Source organism: Cyprinodon tularosa, unplaced genomic scaffold, assembly GCF_016077235.1.
Source record: "Cyprinodon tularosa strain WSP-4 unplaced genomic scaffold, ASM1607723v1 ctg55, whole genome shotgun sequence".
NCBI lineage: Eukaryota > Metazoa > Chordata > Actinopteri > Cyprinodontiformes > Cyprinodontidae > Cyprinodon > Cyprinodon tularosa.
In genome coordinates this window covers 1,806,915-1,833,171 of record NW_024039285.1, presented here as the reverse complement: position 1 = coordinate 1,833,171, position 26,257 = coordinate 1,806,915, and the positions used below count along the sequence as shown (strand labels likewise).

General features: G+C 37.0%; 2 protein-coding genes across 2 annotated transcripts; both read right to left on the bottom strand.

Moving 5' to 3' along the window:
- Nucleotides 1-707: 707 nt before the first annotated feature.
- Nucleotides 708-5,421, bottom strand: mrps2 (mitochondrial ribosomal protein S2). Its single transcript, XM_038305000.1, has 4 exons — nucleotides 5,271-5,421; nucleotides 4,954-5,070; nucleotides 4,749-4,869; nucleotides 708-1,380 (listed from the first exon to the last, which is right to left on the bottom strand). Exons 1-4 carry the CDS (start codon nucleotides 5,293-5,295, stop codon nucleotides 834-836), a joined length of 810 nt encoding a protein of 269 aa, XP_038160928.1. The 5' UTR covers nucleotides 5,296-5,421; the 3' UTR covers nucleotides 708-833.
- A 165-nt stretch (nucleotides 5,422-5,586) lies between these two features.
- Nucleotides 5,587-17,550, bottom strand: ppp1r26 (protein phosphatase 1, regulatory subunit 26). The gene is made up of 5 exons (XM_038304999.1): nucleotides 17,393-17,550; nucleotides 9,031-12,239; nucleotides 6,273-6,387; nucleotides 6,100-6,185; nucleotides 5,587-6,017 (listed from the first exon to the last, which is right to left on the bottom strand). Exons 2-5 carry the CDS (start codon nucleotides 12,168-12,170, stop codon nucleotides 5,990-5,992), a joined length of 3,369 nt encoding a protein of 1,122 aa, XP_038160927.1. The 5' UTR covers nucleotides 12,171-12,239; nucleotides 17,393-17,550; the 3' UTR covers nucleotides 5,587-5,989.
- Between the last annotated feature and the right edge of the window lie 8,707 nt (nucleotides 17,551-26,257).

The window sequence follows — 26,257 nt, the reverse complement described above, 5'->3', positions numbered from 1 at the left end:
TCACAGAACATCTTTTTATCACATAGAGGTGAGAGAAATTCCAAGGTTAAAAGTCCTTGATCCAAAAAACGGAGAAAGTGTGCAGAAGCTACGAATATTTCCAAGTTTCAATTTCTTATCTATTGATCTCAAATCGAGCTGCATTTGTTTCTTTTTATACAGAAATGCATAAAATCTCACACTGCCATCATCGTGCGTGGATGTTGTTTTTCAGAATTGAAAGCCTCGTCTTTAGTCCCGAGTTTCTTCACTGAACATCTCTCAACTTGATCAAACTACTCCTTAATTCCATCCCTAAATCCCTGAAAAACAGGAGTTGGCTCTTATGCTGCCTACTTACCAAACTTGGAAAAAAAACTCTTGCCTAAAAATCATCATAGCTCAAAATAATTTCAAGAAACTAGTTTTAAAAAGGGTTTTTGTAAATTAGACCTCATCTGCTCAATTAAGAGCTGTAACAGAACCACACAACAATATTTATTTATTTCCAACATCTTAATCACTCCAAACAATACTTAGTTTATGAACTTCACCGCAAAATACTTTTTTTCCCTCCCTTATATTAACTGTTACTGTAATGTCACCTGGTATTTGTTCTCTAATAAAACTAAACACCAATAACTGAAGCACTGAGAGAAAAAAAAAAAATATATATATATATATATAGATATATAGATGTCATATGTAAAATATTAATAAAAGAGCTCTTTTTAAAGTAACAAGATTTATTTTTAATGAGCCATATACAGAGTTCTCTTTAAACCCAAATGATTTGCAACAGAGGATAAAGTCCAACTATAGCTGCAGTGTTTTAAACATCTCTTGGTGGCATCTTATGAGCTGGATGATGAGGGTTCAGACAGGCCCTGAAGGAGCTCCATCTGTCTCCGTTTGTCCTTGGCTCTGTTGATGCTCATCTTGAACAAGCGGCAGTAGAGCTCCATGGCAACCGGAGTGTCATCGTTTCCTGGTACCGGGTATGTAATCGAGCTGGGGTTACAGTTTGAGTCCACCACTCCTATTGTGGGAATGTTCATCTTGGCAGCGTCTCTGATGGCCACATGCTGCTGGAACACGTTGTTCAGAGTGGAGAGGAAGATGATGAGGTCGGGCAAGCGCACCCCTTGGCCGTACTGGATGTGAGCGTTGGTAAGGAGGCCCCCCTGCCAGTACCGTGTGTGCGCGTACTCCCCACACTCCTTGGCTGTGGTCTCCACCAGGTGGCAGAACTGGCGGCGGCGGCTGACGAAGAGGATGATGCCGCCCCGATATGCCGTTTGTGCCGTGACGTTCAGAGCCAGCCGAAGGTGCTCCTCCGTTTTGTCCAGATCAAGGATATCATAGTCTAAACTGCAGTCGTACAGGTAAGGTTCCATGAGCCTTTAAAAAGGGACACAGAGAGTCGTAACAGCAACACAAAAAGGAAAACAAGTCTTCTAAATTAAAAAATTAACTTTTTGGAGAAATAACGTGGCTGTACAAGGCCATTGCTGTCATTTTATAAATACAAAACATCCTCACGTTTTCGTCATTCATGATTTGCAGCTTAAATGTAATAATTCAAGATGGGGAACACCCATTACACAATCACACTATGAAGCTTATATGTATTGATTATATATATATATTAGTGGTGTAAATCACACCCGTCATGGCAATTCGATTCAGTATCTATGTCCTGACCCAACGTTTTGATTATTTTCGATACTCACCACGATAAGATTCGAATAATTGGTTCATTTTTTTTTTTTTTTGTTTTTTTTACATACAGGCTGGACAATGTTTCAAATTTGAAATAAATCAATGAAAGCTGTAATATCATTATGCATTTTATTTGAGAAACAACCGCAAATAACAGAAGTAGAAAAGTTGTACTCCACCTAGGCCTATTAAAACCTCATTCACTGAAAAATAATCATGCCACTGAGTTATAGATTCTTAAAGGCTTTGCATCAAAAAATACTGCACAAAATCAGTGCAATGAGAGCAATTCAATACCTCGGCTCCAGAGCGTCGACGTCCCCGCCCCCTCCACAGAAACTCCGCTGCACCTCTCCCAAAATCTATCTGATTGCAGACAGTGCCGCAGACAGGAGGCCGGCTTGTTTTGTTTTTATGACCGAAATTGCAGAAAACAACTCGTGAAGATGCACCAGCTGGTAGAGCGAGGTGCACAAGAAAACTGGAAACCTTTTCCCACCTGGATCCCCGCTATTTTTCACCGTCATGTCCCTCCATTGTCGGACAAACTCGCACCCACTTCCTCTCTGCCTCGGCCGTATCTAGACCTACAGCGTATAGCACGCTTCAATATTGGGCATAAATCAAAAATGTCTCTGTCAACCAAAATTCTACAGAAATATTTTCATTAATAAATAAAATACAATAAATAAATACAATAAAGGTTGTATGCTGTGCACAATATTAAGCAAGCTTGATAAAAAACTTATAAAATTAAAATTAAGTTTTCCTTCCTTGGCTATGCTTTGCACACATAACAATGACACTAGCCAAACCAGTTAAGAAACAAAAATAATTCTCAGCAGCTGCACCTCTTACAAAAAAAAAACTCTGAAACTGAAAAGTGCACAGAATTATTCAATCACACCGTGTTCTGAATGTGCATTGTCCTCTATTCTGCACTTTAGATGAATGACTGCTTAGGTGCCACTGGTGGTAGCACTGTATCGATACTTTTAAAAACAAGTATTGTATCCGGATACAACGTTTCAGTATCGATACTTTTTTGAGTTTCGATACTTTTGACAACCCTAATATATATATATATATATATATATATATACCCATACATACACAGAGAGGAAAATAAGTATTTTAACACTCTGATATTTTGCAAGTTCTCTGTCTAAAATTATCACTGTACGTCCATTGTGAAAGACAATCTAAAAAAAAAAACTAAAAAAAAAAAAAGAACAGATTTAAATATATGATTTTTAAACTATTTATCTGTAGGATACAGCTGCAAATATGTATTTAAACACCTGAGAAAATCGGAGTTGAGATTAGGATTTTTTTGGTGATAACCTACTGAGCCTAGTGGTAGATAGGAGGCACAATCTGAAGCCATTCTATGGGACTAATAACCACTAATAATGGCTGTTTAAGAGGATGATAACATCGGAAGCGGCTGCAAAGAGCCTCTAAGTATTTCGTGTGTGATTGAAGACAGAATCAACATGAGGATTAATCCCTATGAGATGATACACAGGTCCTACCTGTTTAAAGAACGCTTTTATATTTTATCCTCTCCTGTTGCCAGGCAATTGCCCCTGAATAGATACATTCATCCACTACCATTCAAGCAGTAAACTAGTTTTCCCCGTAAGGTTATTGTGGTAACAACAAACTATGGCGAGTCGTTTTAATATATATTAGTTTGACTGAATATCTATTTCTGATATAAGAAAAAAAAAAAAACTGTGTTATGTGGGCGCACTGTAAATACTGTATATATCCAATGCACCTTTTACTTCTTTTGGCAACTTCTTCTCTTTTGACTAACTGAGGTGATGTAACAAGTACATTTCTCCACTGTGATATCAATAAAGTCAATCAATACCATAGCTGCACAGGAAAGCGTGTGGAATGTAAGTTGCAAGTATCTGGTTAGATCCCCCCAGTCTGCACTCTGCAGCCATAACCCCACACTGCTCCCCGGGCTCCGCACGACTGCCCACTGCTCCCCAAGGGATGGGTTAAATGCAGAGGTAAATGTCTCCAATGTGAGATCAATAAAGTTCAATTATTATTATTGTGAATGCAATAAAAAACATAATAGTATGGTTTATTTCAACCCGTTGCAGTTTTTCTTTATGCCTTTATTTACATAATTGTATTTCCAGAGATGTCAAGTAACGAAGTACAAATACATTGTTCATGTACTTAACTTTTTAGGTATCTATACTTTACTCCATTACTTATTTTTCTTCCTACTTTTGACTTCTACTGATTACATTTTCCCACAAGTATCTGTACTTTCTATTCCTTACATTTTAAAAACAAACGTTACTCGTTACTCTTGGCTTCGGTTCAATGTTATAAATATTTATTTCACGTCATGTGCGCCATCCAATGCAGATCATTGGCGCCATCCACATCTAGTGAAAACTAGTGGAATTGGATGAGTCATATAACGCAAACACTCATTGGTTAGCTAAAGGAAATCATAAGAAGCAGGCAGATGTTCTTGAAACTGCAAACATGAATTGTCTATGCCATGCTACAATGTCGGATTCAGAAAAATATGTTGAAATGTCTAAAAGGTGGGACACAGGCGAGAGCGTATCGGGAGATGGAGACCAACAAGACCTCCCTCAACCTTGGCCCTATCTTTAAGAATTTAAAATTCATATAGTGGCATCTGGCTGTTTTTTTAAAAGGTTACTTTATACTTTAAGTAGTTTTTGGAGCACATACTTTTTCACTTTTACTTGAGTAAAGAGGTCAAGTTGATACTTCAACTTTTACTAGAATGTTTTTAAACTGCAGTATCTATACTTCTACTTAAGTAACAAATGTGTGAACTTTTGACACCACTGTGTATTCTTCTACATCTTGTTCAAGTCTTGCATTTTCCATTTAAATACAATCTAATTGCAATAGCATATATTCTTAGGTTTATTGCTCCAACATATATATTTGTTAATTTAATCACAGAGCACCATTTGGTGCTGAGCATCAATGCCTGCACCTTTTCCAGCTCATGAGTAGATCCTAAGGATACAGACCTGTGCCTGCAGCCTTTCTTGTGTCCAAGATGCACCCTCGCATCAAACAAGTCCTTTAAGGTGAAAAGCTCCGACAAACGGAAATGGTCATGTTTCTCAAGTGGCGGATTAGGGATTTTCTCTGGAAACAGGAAAACTGATTTAGGGACAGTTTGAACAGAAGACGACCCATAAAAAGAGCAAATCTTAGCAGACAGCAACTCACCTGTGAATGACTGAATTTGAATTTCAGGTGATTTAATGGAGGATGCAGTGGCAAAGTGCTCTCCATTGATGGAGAATTTAACCTTGGCAGCTCCAACATGCCGAAACCCCAACAAACCTGAACGTGAAGCCAAAAACAGATGCCGAATATTTGACATAAAACAGAGGAAAAAAGCACTATTACGCTAAAATAGCCCGTTTCCTGCTCGACAACGACTACGGAATAGGACCAAAACTTAAAATATAGGACAATAAATCCAAATTAGGACAAAATGTTTTAATGAACTTATTTTTCACAGGTTTCTTTTTATTACAAACCTTTTGTAAACGCCCGAGCGGCCATGCTGCTCAAAGAAGGTCATCAAACTGCGCATGCGCGGTTTGGCGCCGTAAACAAGAACATAATGTCGCAGCAAAACATGTAAAAACTACAACTTCCATAGTTCCACACTTAAAACGTCTCAAATCTGCGTGGCACAAACAACCCCACATGAATAATAAGAAATAACACCAATTATGCCTTCGTTATTTAGTAAAGTAAAGCCAGTGGATTAAAAAAAAAGCAACATTAGAAATGAAAATGTGTAAAAAAAAAAAAAAGTATGCCAGTCATGACTAGCTTTAATAAATGAAATAAAACTCAATGTGTGAATAAAAAAAATATCCATACATATTTTTTGAAGTTTAAGACCCCGTTTGGCTAGAACTCTTTCTTATGGTTTAAAATATGAAATAGAAATCAAGCATTACACAGAAAAATTTACAAATAGAACACTGGTAACAGGCAAAAAAACAACACAATATGCCACAAACAAGTAAACTTGAACTTCTAAATTATCAATTTAAATGTTTTTTTTTTTTACTGCAGAAAATTGAACTTCCTTACTTAATACTCCAAAATTGCTTTTAAATCTCATTTGTTAGCCATAAAAACAAAAACATGAAATTAGAAAACTATTTTCTAATTTCTATTATTTTGAACTAACAAGAACTGTTAACTTGGAATAAAACAAAAAGAAGGAAAACAAAACATGCTGTTAAATTCTGTCAACTGCCTTCCTTCTCCTGGAAAAAAAGAAAAAAAAAAGATGCATTCAGAATATTTTAATGAGTATAATTTTTTACAAATTGTTCCTGGCAAACTTACACATCAGTCGGAACAAACTGAAGCTTTCTTCTGACATGCTGCAGGGTCCCTGTTTGCCTAAAAGCACTCAGATTGGATGGATTCTCCTGAAAACATGACAACAAACACTCTTCTTATTCTATGGGTTTGGACAACACCCAAAATTTGTGCTTTTTTTTGTTGCAAATTTGTACCTTTATGCGTTTTCTAACTAAGTATTGCCTGCTGAAAATCATGCACCTCTTCTCTGTGGAAAGAGCTATGCATGGGCTGAAAGTGATTCCTGGATCTATGGCAGTGGACAAAGACCTGAGTGATGCAGAGCAGAACGTCCATTAGAAAACAAGCTTCTCCTCGATTTCAAGCAATTGAAAATTATCATTTTCTCACCAAAAATATTCATCTAAATGAATTGCAACAAGAGCCACTGATGTTCCATCATGATTTTTTTTATTTCACACTTAAATGACACAGCAAAACTGTATTTATATTCTGAAGAACGAAAGAAAAAAGTAAAAAAAAAAATATTTACAGAAACAAAAAAAAGCCTGGAAATGCACAGCATGTTCAGCAAATGATTTCTTTTTGTCATAAACAAAAATAAATAGCATTTTATCATTCCAAAGAAAATCTTTGATATGATAAAGAAATGAACACACAGAGAATCACATTCAGTAAGACAACAGGGCGACGGTGAGATTTCTGTGGAATCCGGAACAATCTTCATCATAGAGGTTTAGAGTCTGAGACTGTTGGTGTTCAGCAGCAGCCGACTTTGAAGCATACAAACAACAATCTGATTGTTTCAAGACCTCAACCATTCAGGAAGTAAGATAGACAAAGCTCCAATATTTTTCACATAATTCTTGCTTTTCTGTCCAAAATAAGACCAATTAACAATGAAACTAAAAAAATTTAAAAAACAAAAACACTGATATTTTTATTCATGAGGTTCATATGGGGAAGAATCTAATGCATGATTAACTGCTTTGCTCAAAAAGGTTTTGGAATATCAAAGAATCAAAAACTGGAAAAAAAAATCAGAAGTAACAAGACTTAATGTGAAATTTTATGTGGTACTGAGTAAACCACTTGCAGACAAAAAAAAAAAGTAAAATAATCACATATTAGAAATACAAAGATGTTTCTTAACAAGAAGTTCAATGACAAAAAAAGCCTTAGATTTACCTCAATGCCATATCAGTGAACTAAAGTCTTACTGCTGGGACCTTCAGTGTAGAAACACTTTTATTCAAACAGGCAAATTGATTTCATCACAACAAATAACATTTATAAATCAGTAAAGAATTCTCTGAGTTGTATTATTGAGCTCATTAATAAATCTATTTAAGTCCAGTGCAAAAAAAAAAGAAAAGAAAAGAAAAATAGGAATTTTTCCACCAAAGAAGTTGCTGTGCTAAATGTTGGCAGTTTCTGGAGATGGATCTAACTTAAAAACAACAAACATGTAAACCCAGTTCGATTTAACATCTGGTGACAACCAGTATCACAAAAAGGTATTTTCTAGTAAATGTTTGACATTCCCTGTGTTATATTCCAAGTTTATGTTTAATATCAGAAGGCAGATACTTTACCTCCAGAAATCCTTGCAAATAGATGCTTTATGAGTTGCTCACTTTAAAAAGAAAATAATCAAATTGCGGTTTACAGACGAATAACACCAATTTGGGAAAAAGTGATGGGAGTCATATTAAGCCAATCAGTTAATATAGTGTGGGGATATAAAAAAAAAGACCCATCAGTTGAAATGACCGGAGTCTGAAACTTTGATGATGGATTTAATATAACTGAGCGTAACTTTAAATGCTACAATGTCCAATTTAATAAAGTGACAGTGTATAATCAAATGTGGAAAGATTAGACAATGCATTTGCATTGCTAAAATGACTTTTCTCATCTTATGGTGTCGTTTGGTTTGTTTTGGGTAGGAGATCCTAGAATTATTTCCTCATTTATTTAAGTCTGAGTTGCAAGTCAAAAGGAAGAAAGTTTTGCAAAGTTGTTGTGGTCATGGATTAGGTAACCTCTATAAGGAGGTTTCACATCATTTAGACATTAAAACAATGCAGAGGAATGCTCCAAAAGATTCTACTGTGCCACTGGTTTAATGTCATATAAAGCAGCAGAAAGGTAAGTGCGTATTCCTTCAACTTTAACAATGTTTTTTTATGCCAACTCTGCTTGGTTGGGGGGTAACATTGTGTGGTGGAAGCAGAAACAGTTGGTATCTAGTGCTTAACACTTGAAGAGGTTTGGTGGGGAGGACAGTCAAGGTTTTCCTTTTCAAATCATTCAATAATCATTTAATACATTCTTCCTTACTAGTCTCTTTTTTTAAACCAACATCGTTTAACATAAAAATCAGTTTAAAGCCAAATGAATGGAAAAATTAATCTTATATGAAATTCTATTATGACTTTAGAAACTGAAGTTTTTCATAGGCATCTCCAGAGAGATTATGTGAAACTTTTTTGTAGTTTTTTAATCATCAAGACGTTACCCTGGATTTCCGAGTGGTTCTATAAAAAGAAGTAAAAAATTCTGACCATTTTCTTTCCCTTAAATCTTTATTTTGCCGCAGTGACATTGCTATATTTCTCCATTGCTTCTAAAAGAAAAAGGTGTTTTATTTCTTTAGGTAATACACATTCTCCTGGTGTTCCTACCTCTTACTGTACCAAAACCCCACTGTATTGCTTTTCACAACTGAGGATATGAAATAAGAAAAAGAGCGCAAAATGTATTGTTGCCACGGTGTTACACATTAACTATACAAAAAGAGCATGTTTTGTTTTATTATACCAACAAGTATTCCCTTAGAGTTTGTACATGAGTTTAAGCGATGTGGTATTAATTAGCAGGGCAACATTAGGAAGTAAACATATAGAACTATGATGATGTTGAGGGTTAGTGATCAAAGCAAATACTTACAATGCTGGAAAGCCCTGCTTCTTATCTGGATCTCTCTTGCTGCCTGATTCACAATCTGACTCATCTATAAACTCTTCATCCTCTCTGTCTTGATGAGCTCCTTCATCATACATCTTCTTGCTCTTGCCTTCTCTTTTTCTCTCATTAAGAGAGTCTGCCTTCTTTCCCTCACTCCTTTCCCTGCTTTGAACTTGGACATGGTTGGTCCTATTAGTCTCCAGCTCTACAAACACACTCTTGTCCTTAGGAACGTGAACAGTACTCGCCCGGCCTTCTTCCAAGGAGAACTGGGACCTGTTTCCAGGCGTAAGGCTCTGTGTAAAGGTCATCTTTGAGTGCTGCCTGGCAGCAGGGGAAAACTTTAGAACGGGGGGTCTGACTGGGGTATTCCCACCTACATCTGTCGAGTTGGAAAAAGGAGCTCTGCTGGTCCTTGGAGTGCACCAAGCAGAGGTGGGAGTCTGTGATTTTAAGTCCCGATTTTCTGAGGAAGAGAGTCTTTCCAAAGAGGTGATATGAAAGGAAGTCCAGCTTAGGGTCTTTGGGTCAGGAACGGGAAGCCCCAGGCTCTGGCGCCATTTAATTGACTCTGCAAGGGAACGAGCCCGGTCTTGACTCAAAGCTGGGTGAACTCTTTCCACATGTTGAGTCCCGTTTACTGGAGCATCACTGGCAGCATTGGTCCTCATTTGCTGGTTCCTAGTTGCTCCTGCACCATCGGCTGGCTCCAAAAGACTGGGACTGCAGGACTGAATAGATGTTGCGCATGACTCTGGGCTGTTCGATGTTATCTCAGGATCAATCCTCTGTGGGGTCCTTACTTGAGGTACAGACAGCGGACTATTAGGTTTTAGAGGAATCTCAGCCAGCTGAGTTTCCTGTTTAACGTCAACGACAGGAAACTGAACATCTGTGTCTTGAACCACATAGGAACCATTCTTAGACATAGCTACATCATCGCTTTTGTCTCCAGAGGAAACTTTGGCCTTCTCAGCCAGAAACCTTCTTATCTCTAGCTCAATGCTGTCATTACTGTCTACTGAGCTGCTGTCATCGTCAATTTCAAGATGGGGGTCAACAATCTGCAGTGGCTTGGTGTCTAGTTCTTCCCCTCTGAGAGAGTCTGCTGTCTCACTTTTATCCATTTGCTTTTGATGCAAGATATTTTTACTGAATCCAAGCTTATCTTTTACGTCAGCATCACTCCTTTGCACTTTTTTCAAAGCACTACACTTGGACCCAGGCTTGTGTTGGAGCTTTTTGTTGGGGAAAGCATTCCCCGACAATGGCTCTGCATCTTTAATGCTTTTCTTGGGCTTCTTTTTCAGGTCTTTGATCTTTTTTTTCGATTTCTTTTTTGTCTTTAGCAGGTCTTTGATCGCAGTGTCGAGGTCTTCGTCACTGTCAAATGAACTGCTTTTGTCTCCGCTTTGGTCTGTCCTTTGTAATGCTGTGCTTGGTTGGGATTGGCTTCCCATTGGAAGGGTTGAAGCTTTTGATTCTTTTGTATGCTCAGCAGTTTCTTTAATTTTGTCAGCAGTTTCTGATATGTTCGTCAGAGTTACACTTTTCTCCATTTGCTTTCTTCTCTGTGTTAAAGACAATTTTTGTGGCTTCTGTTGAACAGCAGCGTCTCCACCTTTCCCCTTCTCTGGGTGAAGTACATCACAGGGCTGCTGAGCAGTGGCTGGTTGTTTATGCATTAGGGCCTTCTGCTCAAGAAATTTTCGGATTTCTTGTTCAATCCCATCTTCACTATCGACAGAACTATCATTGCTTTCTTCATGGAGGTTTCTATCAGGAAGAGAGGAAGGTCCAGCCAGAGCAAACGTATTGAGACCAATGCCCTGATGGAAGGCTCCAGGCATTACAGTTTTGGAGATATCCAGTATTGCTTCCGCACACATCAGTTCTGCAGAGGTTTTAACTTTGGAAGGAGTTGGAGACGACTGCTCTTTGAAAGTCTCTTTCAGTGAGAGTAGTCCGTTTCCCTTTCCCTTGGCGCTGTTTGATAGTGAAGTCTTAGGTTTTGATACAGATGGAGTTTGAGTCAGTTTCCCTTTTTTTCTTTTTAGTTTGTTTGTTCTCATTTCAGAGTTTTTACTTTCAGCAGGAGGTACTGATAACTTGATGGGGGCTTTAGGCTTGTAGAGGAGTTGCTTCTGGAAACTATTCTCCTTCTGTTGCTCAAGCTGGTAGCTACGAATAGCTTCTTCAATGCCATCGTCACTTGTAGAGTCAGAATCTTCTTGGAATGTTTGCGGATTCAGATATTCCCTCTTATTCTGCAACCCCTTTTGCTCTAACTGGTATCTTTGAATAGCCTCTTCGATGCCATCATCACTACTGGAATCACTCAAGTGCTCCTCTATCTTTGGTATTACTGGGTGTTGGGTAGTTTTGTTACAGATCCGAATAGTTTCAGAGGGGCTCTTCTGTTGCTCTTTGGAACCCAGTGAATTATCAGTTGAAAATTTACTCAAATCAAAGTTTTCTTCCTGGGAGGCTTTGTTTTTAATATACTTTTTTAGTGGTACAGTAGCTGTTGTGATCGGGCTTTCTGTTTTGACACTTATTGGAGGCTGGCTATTGGATCTCAAGGAAGAGTCGTCTTCAGATCGCTGTCTGGCACACTCCAAGGTTGGTGGGTTTTTCCTTGGCATTTTGGAGGACTTCAGAAAAGAGGAAGATGGTTCAGCCTTGCGTTTGTGACCATCTTTTTCTTTCAGGTATTCCAGTATTGCTTCCTCAATTCCTCTATCAACCGAATCGTCACTGTCGGAGTCACTACTGTCATGGTTGTTTTTAAGAGAAAAACGGGCGTGTGGGTTTTCAGTGGGTTTTTTCCTCTTTGACTTGACTCCCACATAGTTACCCACTCCAGCCTTGCACACTTGGGTATGGCGTTCCTGTCCTGATGGCATATTTGCCTCAATCTCATCGCCCATTTCGAGTGAGGACTGGCTGCTCCTGAGGCTCTCTATGATCATCTGGACCTTATCTGAGATTGCTGTGCCTCTAGTGGACAATTCTGCATCAGAGTCATTGAAGCAAACCGGAAGGCTATAGCCCCCAGGTGGGCAACATCTTCGCCATTCTGTTTCCGTCGCTGCGACAGGAGGTACATTCATCAAATACATTCTAGAGGAGTATGGAGTGTTCCTTGAGCATCAGAGGGGAAAAGCCTCCGACAAGTTACATGGTTCAATCTGGAAGAAAGACAAAAGCAGAAACTGTGTGAGGCAATTGAAATTTGATACATTTTGAAGTCAACATTGCATTTTGGACTACATTTTTATTGTTCAACCTGAGCTTTCAAATACATGATTCAAAATATCAAAAAATTCATACTGAACTCTGTCATCCCAGTCAGGTGTCGATAAGATATGTAATGTTTAGTCTATAAAAATTAGATATCTAATAAATAATAATAATTTTGCGACAGTGCAGTGCATCCACTTGCTGTCAGGGGGCGTTAACTTAGAAGGTTACAAGTCTATTGCCACTTGTGCATAAAATGTATGCGTGCCGCTTTAAAGAACTGTTGAAAATCCCAGTCCTGTCCAGTCTGGACGATCCAATACATAGAGCTTTTTCAGCGCTTATAATGCAGCAAGAGTGTTTTCAGCTTCAAAAAAGGCTCCAGCGCCTCAACTTGGACACTCATTTTGAGGTCAGGCGCTTTAGATGCTTGATGCTCTGGTTGGTAAGCTGCTCTGTTCCGTCATTGCAATCTGGAGAGAATGTTGGCTTTATTTGCTTTTATTAATAGGAAAACATTGTTTTAAAATGTTTTTAAGTAAGAAAGTTAACCTCTAAACGTAGGTGCAGTCTGCTCATCAGGATAATGATCCGATTTAAATTTTCTGTTCTTGTTAAGAGCGGAAGACCTGTACAAGTTCAAGAACCATTCTAAAGCATTTTCTAAGTTGTTCACCTTTATTTTAGCCAGTAAAAAAATTTGGGATGGTATAAAAAATAAAAAATAAACTACTATGGCAGGTGGAGTTTGAAATCTACTTGCCACAGTGGCTGGTGGCCAAAAAAGTTGACTGCAGGCCCTGGCTCCGATACCCAGAGCGCTTTATGTTTGAAAGCACTAAAAGGGTACAGAAAAAAAAAAATACTAAAAAGGTATTCATTTTTTGTTTAAAAGTTTTATAACATGTAACATATAAATGTTGTTATTTGTGAAGACACACTGCAGTCCTAAAGAAAAATGTTTCCCCTCCCATATCTTAATAATTTTACTAACTTTTGTGTACAAATTTTCTTAGCTTCCCTTCAAAATGGAAAAATACAAGAAAACATGCAATTCAGTGAAGGCCTATTTATGTTCCTTTATTTATTGTTCTGCAGCTTTTTTTCCCATAGGAACAACTGTTACTTAAGTATGAACAAATACTGAACACCAATATTTATAACCTCAGCTAATTTGCGATGCACATCCCTGTAGGGAATATGGCAACAATGCTGATCTTTATGAGTTATGGCAGGAAACAGCTGGTCACCTATATGTGTTTGCAGTATGGAAACAAATAAAAAGTTTTAAATAACTTTAACTGTGACAAAGGGGCTGAACCAGAAACATAACGTTATTGTTAAGACGAGATCAGGACTCCATAGTGTCAATTTATCCTGAGGCTTTTTATACAATCATATTAGACTATCAGACTTGTTTTGGGAAAAACTCCCTGTCAACTAAGAGATGATTAAGTTGAAATGTATCATATGTCATACAAAGAAAAACATACTTTGGCTATAAAAACAAACTGAGAGAACACACCCTGGCCCAGATCTGGGCTGTAGTGTTTAAACGCTGTACTTTCCCTACAGGCTCAGTTAATTTCCCATTGTTACTCCTCACCTTTGTTTTCATGGCACCTTTTGGTTTGGAGACCAGTCAGACAAGTTAGGGATAACGTCTGGCAAAATAACTTCTCTGTTTCACATCACTTGTATATTGTTAAAACACTAGCTTCAATTATGCTGTAGACTGCTTATTGTCTTGTATGTACTCCAATAGGGTTGGAACTAACGATTATTTTGCAAATCTATTCATCTGCCAGTTATTTTTATGAAATGAAACAAGGTGAAACTAAAAATTTTCCACTTGAGGAGTTTTGGATAAAGCATACTGACAGACAAAAAAAAAAGTTTGTTTTTTTAATATTAAATTGTTTACATTTTTTTTAAATAATTGCTGCTCTAATTGGCTCATTGTGTAGAATATTTAACCATAGTCTTCAACGGGAATTAAACATGCCTCTAGCTTTGTTAGTCCCGTTTGTCTCTATACTCCAGTTAAAGATTAATTGACTACTAAATAAGCTGACGATTATTTAAATAATCAATTAAATTTGGATTAATCTGATTGTTTCAGCTCTAACTGTAATATTAACATACCAGAGTAAGGTTGTTTTCAGACATCAACTAGTGCGCACTAGAGTTCGACTGGGGGCGACCACTTAAGACTGCACTAGTTTGGTGCGCGTTAGGGTCCAATCGTGCTTTCATATTGACCCAAACCAGACCAAAGCTGCAGGTATACAAAAAAACAAAAAAAATAGAAGGTTTTCTAATGGATTTTTCATTTTTAGTAGCTTGATAAAGTGGACAAAGTAAATCTCTAAAAGTAAGCACAGTGTTAATTTTATTCCTCCTTATACTTGAAAGTCGATCTAAATTTCACTTTTTTAATAATAATAAAAAAAAAAAGTCTAAAAGGAAATTATTCATGTTCGTTTGATTCCCATTGAAGACTATGGTTAAATATTCTACACTATGAGCTTAAAACTACCTTGATATGACAAATGGCAGTATTTTAGACATGCAATTAACCATGTTTGTAATCTTAGGTGTTCTGTTCGGTTAGGGTGTAATAATCCATCTAAGCTAATTTCTTTTACCCACAGACCAGTATGCTGGACGAAGTCTGAAACTCATTGCAGAAATATGCACAATGGGGAAGATATGGAGAGAAGTGAAGTTCTATTTTGGAGAACTGCACCAAACAGCGTCATCTTGGACATCACCAACAAACATTTTTATTAGATATCATATACACACAAAATGGTTTTCCATGTGGTGTGTCAGGATAAATAATTTGTCATCACAAGAATAACTTAAAGTTTCATACTTGGAAAAAAAACAGATGTCCCATCATCCTTTTGGTCTTTATCTCTACCAAAGTCTATTGTAACCCTGGTTAAATTTGGTTCCATGAAGTCTTAAATTTCAGCCTAAAAATCTACATAAAAGCAGCATTAAAAAAAACAGATAACTTTAACTGTGAATAGTTTGCTCATTCAAAGGAGAGCTCCTTCAGTGACAGACTGCTGTACCCAAAATGCACCAGAGGGCGTTATCACAGATCCTTCCTCCCAGCAGCTTTAAGACTCTATAACCACCACTGTTCTTAACAACCTGAATACGTTGCTACATTCATGCTAATTTTGCACATTTGCTATCTTAGTCAGTTAAATGACATTGTCATTGTACATCTCTGATGTTGCTGCCATTTTCAAATATTTACACAAGTATTTATACTGTTAAAACATTTTACAGTACAGTATTTTATTTATTTTTTTAACTCTTCACTATGTTTTTCTTATACAGGGTTTATACAGGAATGAGTAACTCAAATGTAATGCTTTTTAATGCTCCTAGAAATAATTCTAATGCCATCAAGTACCCATGACTCTCAAATATACAAGGCAAAATCCTTTGTCATCTTTACAGTCGACAGGCTGCAGCCATGTCCTGAATTCCTCATTTTCCAGCCACTTTTGTTGAAATTAGCATATCCCAATAGTAGCTTTTTTCTCCTCCTCAAGCTTCTTTTCCAAACATACGCATTTACGATCAACCGGAAGCAGTTCCGCGCAAATATATTGCGATATATCTGATTAAATCGTTTTTATACACTTTTTTTAAGAAAGCATTTTAAATGCCACAATAATCACATCTAATGAATTATAATTTGTCATAAATATGAAACGGTGGTCTGCGGGAAATGTTTGGGGGGAAATCAATCAATTTCTGTAAATACAATTGTAATTTCAAACTTTGAACCTGTGTAGTGAAACAGTCTGACTCTACGGATATATTTTGAATATAAATTTAGAACACAAATAATAATAGCATACAACACAGCTCGTGAAAAATATATATTAGACCCGTTTTAAGGTTTACATATCCACAATGGGTTTATATCGCACACTAGAACTATCTCAGTTGATGACATCATTACTATTTATACGTTCCATTGGGAAAAATTTCAACCGTCAAATTGATGGCCAGTGGGAGTTCTAGTAGGATCAGAATTCTGGGAGTGTTAATAAATGAAAAATGTAAATGTTTTGAATATTCCACTTGAGAGTATTATGGTTACCACCATCTGTATTAGAGAGAAATAAATGGTAGGGGTGGCCAATGATTGGCTAAGGGTAGCCATGGCCACCCCTGGCCCCCCATATAGCTCCGCCCCTGGTCCCAAGAGTTTAATCGGGTATTCCTTCTTTAAGTTGAAAAGGATCGTGTTTACAGATATCTGCACCATAGAGAAGACGCTGCATAAAAAATAAATAAATAAAAATAAAAAAATAAATCCCCCCCAGCCTGACTGTAAAGTCACCCTCTTATAAAAGCCATGGGAATCCCAGGTAACTTTTCTGATACCAAGAAGCAATAAACAGAGGCTCTCTCATTACCTCAACCTGCTGAAAGCAAACCAGTGTAGCGTGGAAACAGCGACACGAAACCACAGCTGGTCTGCGAGGGCGACCGAAGTAGGAAAAAACGCATTTTATAGAGTAAAAAAATAAATAACTCATTATAGTGTACGAACTTTCTCTTCTTTAAAATAAAGAAAGTTTCCCTAATCATCCAAACATCCGCTTGTAGCGTTATTTTAATGCGTAGTCAAACATGTCCACCTCCCAATCCCTTCCTGGAGCGCTACCGCGCAGTACCGGCCGGCCCTCTAACCCTCTAGCGGCGCAGAGCGCGTCGATGCCCGGCGTGCCTCCGCAGGAGACTCCGCAGAGCAACCATGTTTCCTCGCACCGGCCACGGATGTCAAAACCCTCGCTTTCCTTTTTAACAACGCTTCTGGTCGAACACAGAGGTCGGTAATGCTTTGTAGTAAAAGGTTTAGGTGATTATTAAAAAAAGGAAGGCGAAGATAGTGTGATAGAGCGGAGGAATAGAGTCGGAGACTTGAAAGACAGTAGCGGGCCTGCAGGGCGCTGCAGCCCCGGCATTTTCTCCGGAGAAGAAAGCCTTTGTACACAAGCAGCAAAACATCCAGCGCTCGGCTGTTCTGTATAAAATACCTAACACAGACGCGTGTTTTACCCACCTTTATGTGACTCCAAGCGAAGCGTATGAGAGATGTGCGCTTCTGGTGGCTGTTGGTGGAGATATTTCAGCGGCTCGGTGGCTGCCTAGTCCCCCTCCTCCGCTCACTACCGGGCGGACAAGCTTCCTCTAACCGTCAGTCCGACCAACCATAGACCCATTCAAATATGACATCGGCGGATCTACCCGGAAAACATAGGCGGTTACACTTCGAACGGGTACATGTCATGAAAAAAATATATATGAATCTTTTTTTTTCAAAGAAAAAACTTTAATAAACTGGACTGATTAGCTGCAAAATGTATTTATCTCAGTAAGACCTGAGGTATATATATATATATATATATATATATATATATATATATATATATATATATATATATATATATATATATATATATATATATATATATATATATATGATATATTTTCTAATGGGGTCTGGATCCATCTTTTTCAACAGGTTAAAATAATTTCTACAATACCTCGGTTGAGTATCAGACAACTTTTTACCAAACTTTATCGTATCATTCAACTCCTAATTTAAAGGTGCAGTATGTAATAATTTTAAGGGATTTACTGACATAAATGTAATATATTAGCTATATAGCTATTCACACACACACACACATAGATATATATATATATTTATATATATATATATATATATATATATATATATATATATATATATACATATATATATATATATATATATATATATATATATATATATATATATATATATATATATATATATATATATATATATATTTATCACCTAAGTACTGAAAGTCTTAATCTTTATGTTTGCCTTGGCATTATACAGTAGACCTAAATACAATCCTACACAGATTGATAAAAAACTGTTTAGGAAATTATTTATGTAAACTACACTAAAATGGTCTCGACTGACTGGTAGATGTCACTGAAAATTACACATTGGGGCAGCTGTACTATTTTAATGCAATTTTGATTCAACATGATTTTTGCTTTGTTTTTTTTATTGTAAATATTTGTTTTGATTTTTATAGCAAAACACAGGGATATGGTCCACAAAAATGTAAAAGTAATGATTAAAATGTTTTTATTGCTTAAATTTAGTTTTCAGCTTTTTATTGTTCACAAATACTGAGCAATGAAATTACTTCTCTGCATTTAACCCATCGCCTTGGAGAGCAGTGGGCTGCCATTGTGTGACTCCCGGGGAGCAGTGTGGGGTAATGGTCCAAAAGTGTCTGTCTGTCTGTCTGTCAGTCAGTCAGTCAGTCAGTCAGTCAGTCAGTCAGTCAGTCAGTCAGTCAGTCAGTCAGTCAGGGGCGGAGCTAGTGCTAGAGCTGTGGCCACCCCTACCATTTTTCCCTCTAATACAGATGGCGGCAACAGTAATACTCTGAAGTAGTATATTCCAAACATTTAAATTTTTCATATATTAACAATTACTTGATGACAGAAACACTGTGGTTAATTATGCACATCAATATACTAACATTAAAGATGATAAGTAAAGAATTCAAGTAAAAATAGATTTTGTGTTACATGGGGTAAAGAGAAAATGTGTCTCTGCAAGTCATCTAGGAGTCTTCAGTGAAATCATAGATAAATATCTATTTCAATAAAATGTATTAATCAATTTCTGTCAATATATATAAATTTTATGCAGAATGATTACTGATAAAAGTAGGTAAGTAATGACAATGGAAAAGATCTTCGCCCAAAACTCAAACGTCAAACAATTTTATCCACTATACCTTTTATCTAGAAAGCACGGATGTTTGAATATATGCGTCTATTTGTTAGCAAAAAATATTGATGTTTTGCTCCATATTTCATATATGTATATGTTTATATATATATATATATATATATATATATATATATATATATATATATATATATATATATATATATATATATATATATATATATATATATGTTTGTAATTATTTATATTTTAAGGGGGAAGCTCTTTGCAAGGGCTTGATGTCAGCATTTATTAGTGATATTGGGCAATATCAAGTCATGTTTTCTGTTGACACTGTTACAATAAAAAACAAAATATATTATCAAAAATACTACAAGTATTTGTAAGGACTAAAATCATGGGGAATAATGGTAATGCACAATGTACCACTAACAGCCATTAATAATCATTTATATTGAGAAGCAGGCAACTTAGTAGTGTTTTAAGCTTAATAGAAGATATTTTAAGGGAAGGAAAAGGTAAGTTGAAAAAGATGCAACAGCCAAAGGGATAATGACAACCTTGAGTCACTGGATAATACTCTTTAAATTTCTGATATTGCGGCAGTTGAATTGAATTCAACAAACAGTATTTTGGAAAGAATCATGATTTAAGATCATGCTAAACATACATGAAACAAAAGAGATAGTTTAAAGTTCTTGTTAACCACAGATACAGTTTCAAAGGTAGTCATTTGTATATTTGTGCCGATTATAACGTGGTTTTGTTGCTCACTCATGCAGAACTGCTACAATTAACTTTGTAAATCTAAAAGAGCATTCAATACCAAGTGGCAGATACATTTTATTTTGCTTTGTTTTTTTTTTTTTTTTGAAAAATAGTTTTAATAGCCTCAGTTCAATTAGTTGTTACCACCAGCCTAGCATAGCAGAGAACCAAAAAGGAGAGTTATTAAGAAGTTAAATTAAAAGTGGCTTAAAGTCTCCTGAGGCAAAGAGGGCCACTCAGACAGCTCTGCATTTAATTGAAAAACAAAAAAACAACAACTGCAGTGCATACTTTATAACCAGCTTTATAATGCAAACACTTGCTGCTTTGAAACTTTGCATATTTGTGGTCAGGAAAGTGCTTTGCCTATTCGAAAAAAATTGATGTGTACCACATTTAGAGAACTATGAACGCATGCTTAAAATAAGCAGGCATACCAAAACTCAGTGTTTATGCAATGCATTTTAATTTATGTTGCAGTAGCTTGGTCAGAAATCTTGTGCTTAGGTTGTGCTGATCTAGTGATTCCTAATATGTGAATATAGCATGCACATTCAGTGTGTTACATAACTGAATGAATTAAGTGTCTTAATGGAAATATTGGCAGAGCAACATCCAGGGACTTAGTCTTTCTCTGTCTTGTGTTATTGTGAATTGGAACAGTACTAGGGCTGAGGCTGATGACGTTTCACGAGCACATTAGAAGGCATGTCCACGATGGCCTGTAGGCAGCGGCTTGATACAACTCTTGACAACAACGCAATATACGCCGCTTAGAACACTACAAATTAGGCATTTATCCTGCATCTACAACTGCCAGCTCATGCTGGAGCTTCAGTCACAAAATTTTGTTTCTGGACTCTTAAATACAGTGACTCTTGACCATCTAAAAAGCTGTGGTATAATTTGGATGAATGTAACCAAAGCAGCGGGCCAGAGGAACAGGCCAGAGGAACAGGCAATGCTAGGGTGAAAGCCAGAGAAAACGATGTGCCAGACAGCGAAAGAGCGACTGCAGAGGTGGACTAACGGCAAAGCTAATAAGAAACCCCCACAGACCACCTCTCATTATTACCAACATGTGGACATTGCAACTCAGGGACAGAACACTCTGGATTTAGCCAACTCTAACATTAAAGATGCAATCAGAGCAGCCCCCCGCCTCCAACTCAAGTCATCAGATGACCTGTTTGTCATGCTAATTCCTGCATACAGACCCCAGCAAATCAGGACAAAACCAACAGTGAAGGAGGTCAGAGTGTGGACTGAGGGGGCCATGGAGACACTCCAGGACTGTTTCAAATGCTCTTATTGAAACATGTTTAAAGCTGCAGCAACCTATGACAGCAAAATAAATATAGATGAGTGTGCCATGACTGTGTCAGCCTACATCAACAAATGCATTGAGGATGTCAGCATCACCGCTTTCAATTCTGGTGATAAAAAGGCATTGAGGACAGAGAGAGCCAACTTGAACCATGCCATCAGATCAGCGAAGCAGAACCAAAGCCGGAAGATTCAGGATCTCTTTCACGACGGCAGCAACACCAGGAGGATGTTGCAAGGAATGGGGTGGACCATAGACTACAATACACCCTCCCCACCAGTGGGTGCTTCTGATGCTGATGTCCTAAATTGACTAAACAACTTCTTTGGAAGGTTTGAGGCACTAAACAGCATTCCAACAATGAAAGCCATTCCACAAAAGGAAGAGAAGGCACTCAACCTTGACACAGCTGATGTGTACAAGACCTTGAGGAGAGTCAACCCAAGAAAGGCCACAGGCCCTGATAACATACCTAGGCAGGTGTTTAAGGAGTGTGTAAGTCAGCTGACTGGTGTCCTCACAGACATTTTTATCACATCGCTGGACCAATCCATAGTGCCAGCATGCTTTAAGTCTGCCACTTTTATCCCGGTCCCAAAGAAGCCTCAGGTCACATCATTTAATGAATACCGGCCTTCCGCATTGACTCTCATCACGATGAAGTGATTCGAAAAGCTGGTTAAAGAACACATTGTCTTGAGTGTCCCTCCAACATTCGACCCATTCCAGTTTGCCTACCAATGGAACTGCCCCACTGAGGACGTCATCTCCTACCCTCTTCACTGGCACACCTGGAAGAGAAGAACACCCATGTGTGGATGTTGTTCCTGGAATTCAGTACAGCTTTCAACACCATCTTCCCAAAGCATCTGATAGGTAAACTGGGATTCAATACACCCCTCTGAAATTAGCTGCTAGACTTCCTCACAAACAGACTTCAGTCAGTCCGAGAGACTTCCTCAGTTGGAGAGAACACCTCTGATGTCATCAACCTAAAGCAAAGGCTCAGGCTGCACCCTGAGCCCCCTACTGTTTACTGCGATGACACAGGACATCGTGAAGTTGGCATACGACAATGACCAGGACTACAGAGAAGAGGTGGAGCAGCTTGTAGGCTGGTGCAGAGATAACAGACCCCACACAAACCCTACCATGGACTGTTCTCCCGCTGCCCTCTGGGAAGAAGCTTCGCAGCATTTGATGCAGGTCCATCAGATTCTGCAGCAGCTTCTTCCCCATTTCCATCAGACTGCTAAACTGTGGAGAAAAAACTCTAAATCAAGTCACAGACTCTGCATTCCACTTATAATACCAAACCAAAATTCTCCACATTTGCACCATATTTGAAATGCTCTGAACTTTTACTTAATTTGAATAGGTATTTTACTTTTAACAAAGTCTTTTTACACAGTTATCAGCAATATGTGTTGAGTAGATGTCTGAATAGATGTTCTTAGTTAAGTTTTCTTACAAATTTCCTTTACCTACTGATCGTTATACAGATCTGGTCATCTCTAGTAAACCTACATTTGTATAAAACAGAATAAAGGTTTTTTTATGTCCATACATAGTGTCAAAATATAACCAACTGTTTTACCTCTTACAGAATTAAAATTTTCTACTGTAAAGTAAATTTCTCCACTGTGAGATCAATGAGGTCAATCAATATCATGGGAATTGTTATTCAATAAATGTCTCTAAAACCTGTATCAAAATTAAGGAGAAACTGACTACATAAAAGCCTTTTAATTTGAGTAATGGCTACTGAAATCTTCAACCATATATCAAGAGTATGCTTTGGCAGAATAATTCAAAGCCAGCAGGTGATTAAATAATAAATCCACATTTTAACCCTATATAGAAGTTTCTAGTGACAAGTAGCAGGTAATGATCATTAAACTTACCTGTGGACAGTTTACAGAATATACAACTTTTATTTTATTTTATTTTTTGCACTTAATTAATTCCACATTTGACCACATTTTAATATTTTACCATTTTTAAAATGGCAAATAACTGACATCAGGAATACATTATATGTGATAACATTGTTGACTGTATCAATCACCATATTGCTTCAGATTAATAAACAAAAAATAAATAATATGTCCCAGCTTTTGATTTATCACAGACTAAGAGCCCCAAAAAATTGTGTAGCCACCACAGATACAAAAATGATTATGATAGTTTGTGGTACATATGGGTTCTGCTAGTTTAAACAAAATCATCATAACGAAACTATCATTGCCAAACAGAGCATAAATGCATCACATTATGATTAACCAATAAAGGGCCGGATTTATCAAAGGTTTGCGTGTATAAAAACGTGAGCTATTTCACTGCGCACGCTAAAAAATGTACAAACTGATCTATCAACAGCGTGCTAAAAGGATTTGGTCTTTAAAACGTGCTAAATATATATATATATATATATATATCTTTTTTTGGAGGGGGTGGTGTCACTGTAAGATTAAAATTTCTTAATGCACTAGTTTGCACAAACTACAAACTACTTTGCCGCAAACCACAAAACGCGCAAAACCATCATTTAAATAGGGCGTCTCCAACAGTTTTGCACCTGCCACCAGTTACGCAATCGCTCTTGTTAAATCACCCGCAAACCATGGTTCAGCCCCTCGCGCAAAATTCCACTTTGCGAGCGCAAATTACTGCACGCAAAATTGGATCTTGATAAATCCGGCCCAAATTGTACTGTACAACAGTTAATTTTGATGTTGACATTGAGTACTTATCATGATACATTATCAACATATTCTGTGTGTAATATAATTAATGACTCAAACTAAGACATCTTCTTTGCATATTGGTGGAAAAAAATGATTAATTACTCCATCCTGATTTATAAAAGGTGCTGCAAAAAATATCTTGTCTATTTTCAGAAAGATTTAATTTAATAGAAAAAATTCTGGTTAATCATCTAGAAATGGTGAACTAAATGAACTATTGCCATCAAACTGAATCCTATTTATACTTGATTCAATAAAAAGCTCAAGCATTTTGGACACAATAGAGTATTTGATCCAATACATCAGTAATACTATTTATAATGGAATCAATTCAGCTCATTAGAGAAACTAAACAACTTTATATTTTGCCTCTAATGTAAGAGATGTAAACAGATTTATAAAAAAAAAAAAAAGAAGAGTTATAAAAATCTACATATCTGGAATAATTTATTCATCCGGAGCTTAATTCGCACCTCAGCAGACTAAAACACTGAATAAACTGAGAAATTGAGGTTTTCGTTAGCCTGTAATAATCGCAATCAGGAAAAAGAAATACTTAAAATCTGTCACTCTGTAAATCATTTTATCTCATGTAAGACCTCGATAGCTTAAACTCAACGGCTAAAACCAATATATATATATTAGTAGCATGTCAAAAATATAATATATATTTTTGACATGCTACTGTATACCACTGAGCTGTGCCAAAAAAACGTTGTTTTAGGCGACAGTAACATTCAAACCTTTATGAATACAAGGATTGTGTTGAGCTTATACATAATTTTTTGCTTCTTTCTTTCCTCTGCTGTTGTTCATTGCATATTGTATTGCTCATCAATAAAACAAATAGACACTAATGTCCGTGATCACTTAAAGTGTCTATAGAAGTCAATTATCTGAGCTTTTACTTTAAACAAGAAAATCAAGGACATCTTTCTGAAAAGTTTTATTATGCTAAGTCAAAAAGATATTTCAACAAATATTCTTTTAATCATCGACCTCTTTGTCCACCTGAAGGTAGAAGAGGAGGCAGTTACTCTTTGAAGCTTCTCTTCTCCATGCTCTTTTTTTAGTTGCTTCTGGATTAACTGGCTTGTTTTTCATGGCAGTGTAAAGCCTGGCGGCATCATCAACATTACTATCTGTCTGACCTTGTAAGGCACATTCCTAAACATTAGGCTCTTTCATTTCTATGTAAATTAGGAGGGCTGGTTATTGGTCCTTGGAGTTAATTGAGTCAGAAGTTGCAATAAAAGAAAACATCAGAGGACACTACAATAAATCCTCCATACCAGTTCATTTGATAATAAAAAAAACCCCCTCAAACTTTGACAGGATTACCAATTCTCTGCTCATTTATTCTAAATCCTGGCAGCCCAGGTCTAGTCTTCTAGAGCTACTATTCTGCAACTTTTAGATTCATCTCTTCTCCACCACACCTGAATCGAGTGAGTGGCTCATTATAAGGCCTCGGCTGAGCTAAATTACATGCCAAGGGAATTTAGTCCATAGTATCAGGTGTTGGAGAAGAGGTGCATCTAAAAGTTGCAGGATAGTAGCTCTCGAGAAGTGAACTTGGGCAGCCCTCCTCTAAATTCTTTCTACCTTCGTTAAAGAAACAAGAAGTTCAGCACCATGGACAGCAGCACTACCTGTTCCTGTTTTAAAAGATGTGAACATTATTCATAAACATGGGTAGCAGGTTGTACACAAATAAATCTTTGTGCGCACAGTAACTATGGAGAAAAGTTATACGTAATTTTATTTATTTCTTATAATTGCAGAATTACTTAAAGTGGTCAAAATATACCTTCATAAACGTGACAGGGATGAAAAAAGCTTGATTTTGTTTATATCTAAACACTTTCAGATTTAAAATTAGATTTCATATTTAAAATGCAACAGAACAAAAAATTTTGCCTTCATTTTTGCTGTTACAGTACATTCCGAAAGCCTATAAACACTAAGGGCATTTCTGTTATTCTGTTATGATTACAAGCACAGTTATACTTTAGGCTTGAATTGGGATTGTATGTGATAGGCCATCAGAAAATAGTTCATGACTACATTTAATCTGAGAGGAGAGACCTGGTTCATTCAATTTTGCAGAATTTAAAATCTGAAATGGGAATTAAACATTTGTATTCAACTGCCTTTATGCTCATACCTCTAAATGATCACATCCCATCCCAACAGAAGTCATTATATTAGTAAATAGAGTCAACCATTAAGAGTATGGCACAAATACAAAGCTGCTAAGATATGGCTGTCCACCTAAACTGTCAAGGAGTGTGTAAAGCGGAAAGGCCAACAGGTCCA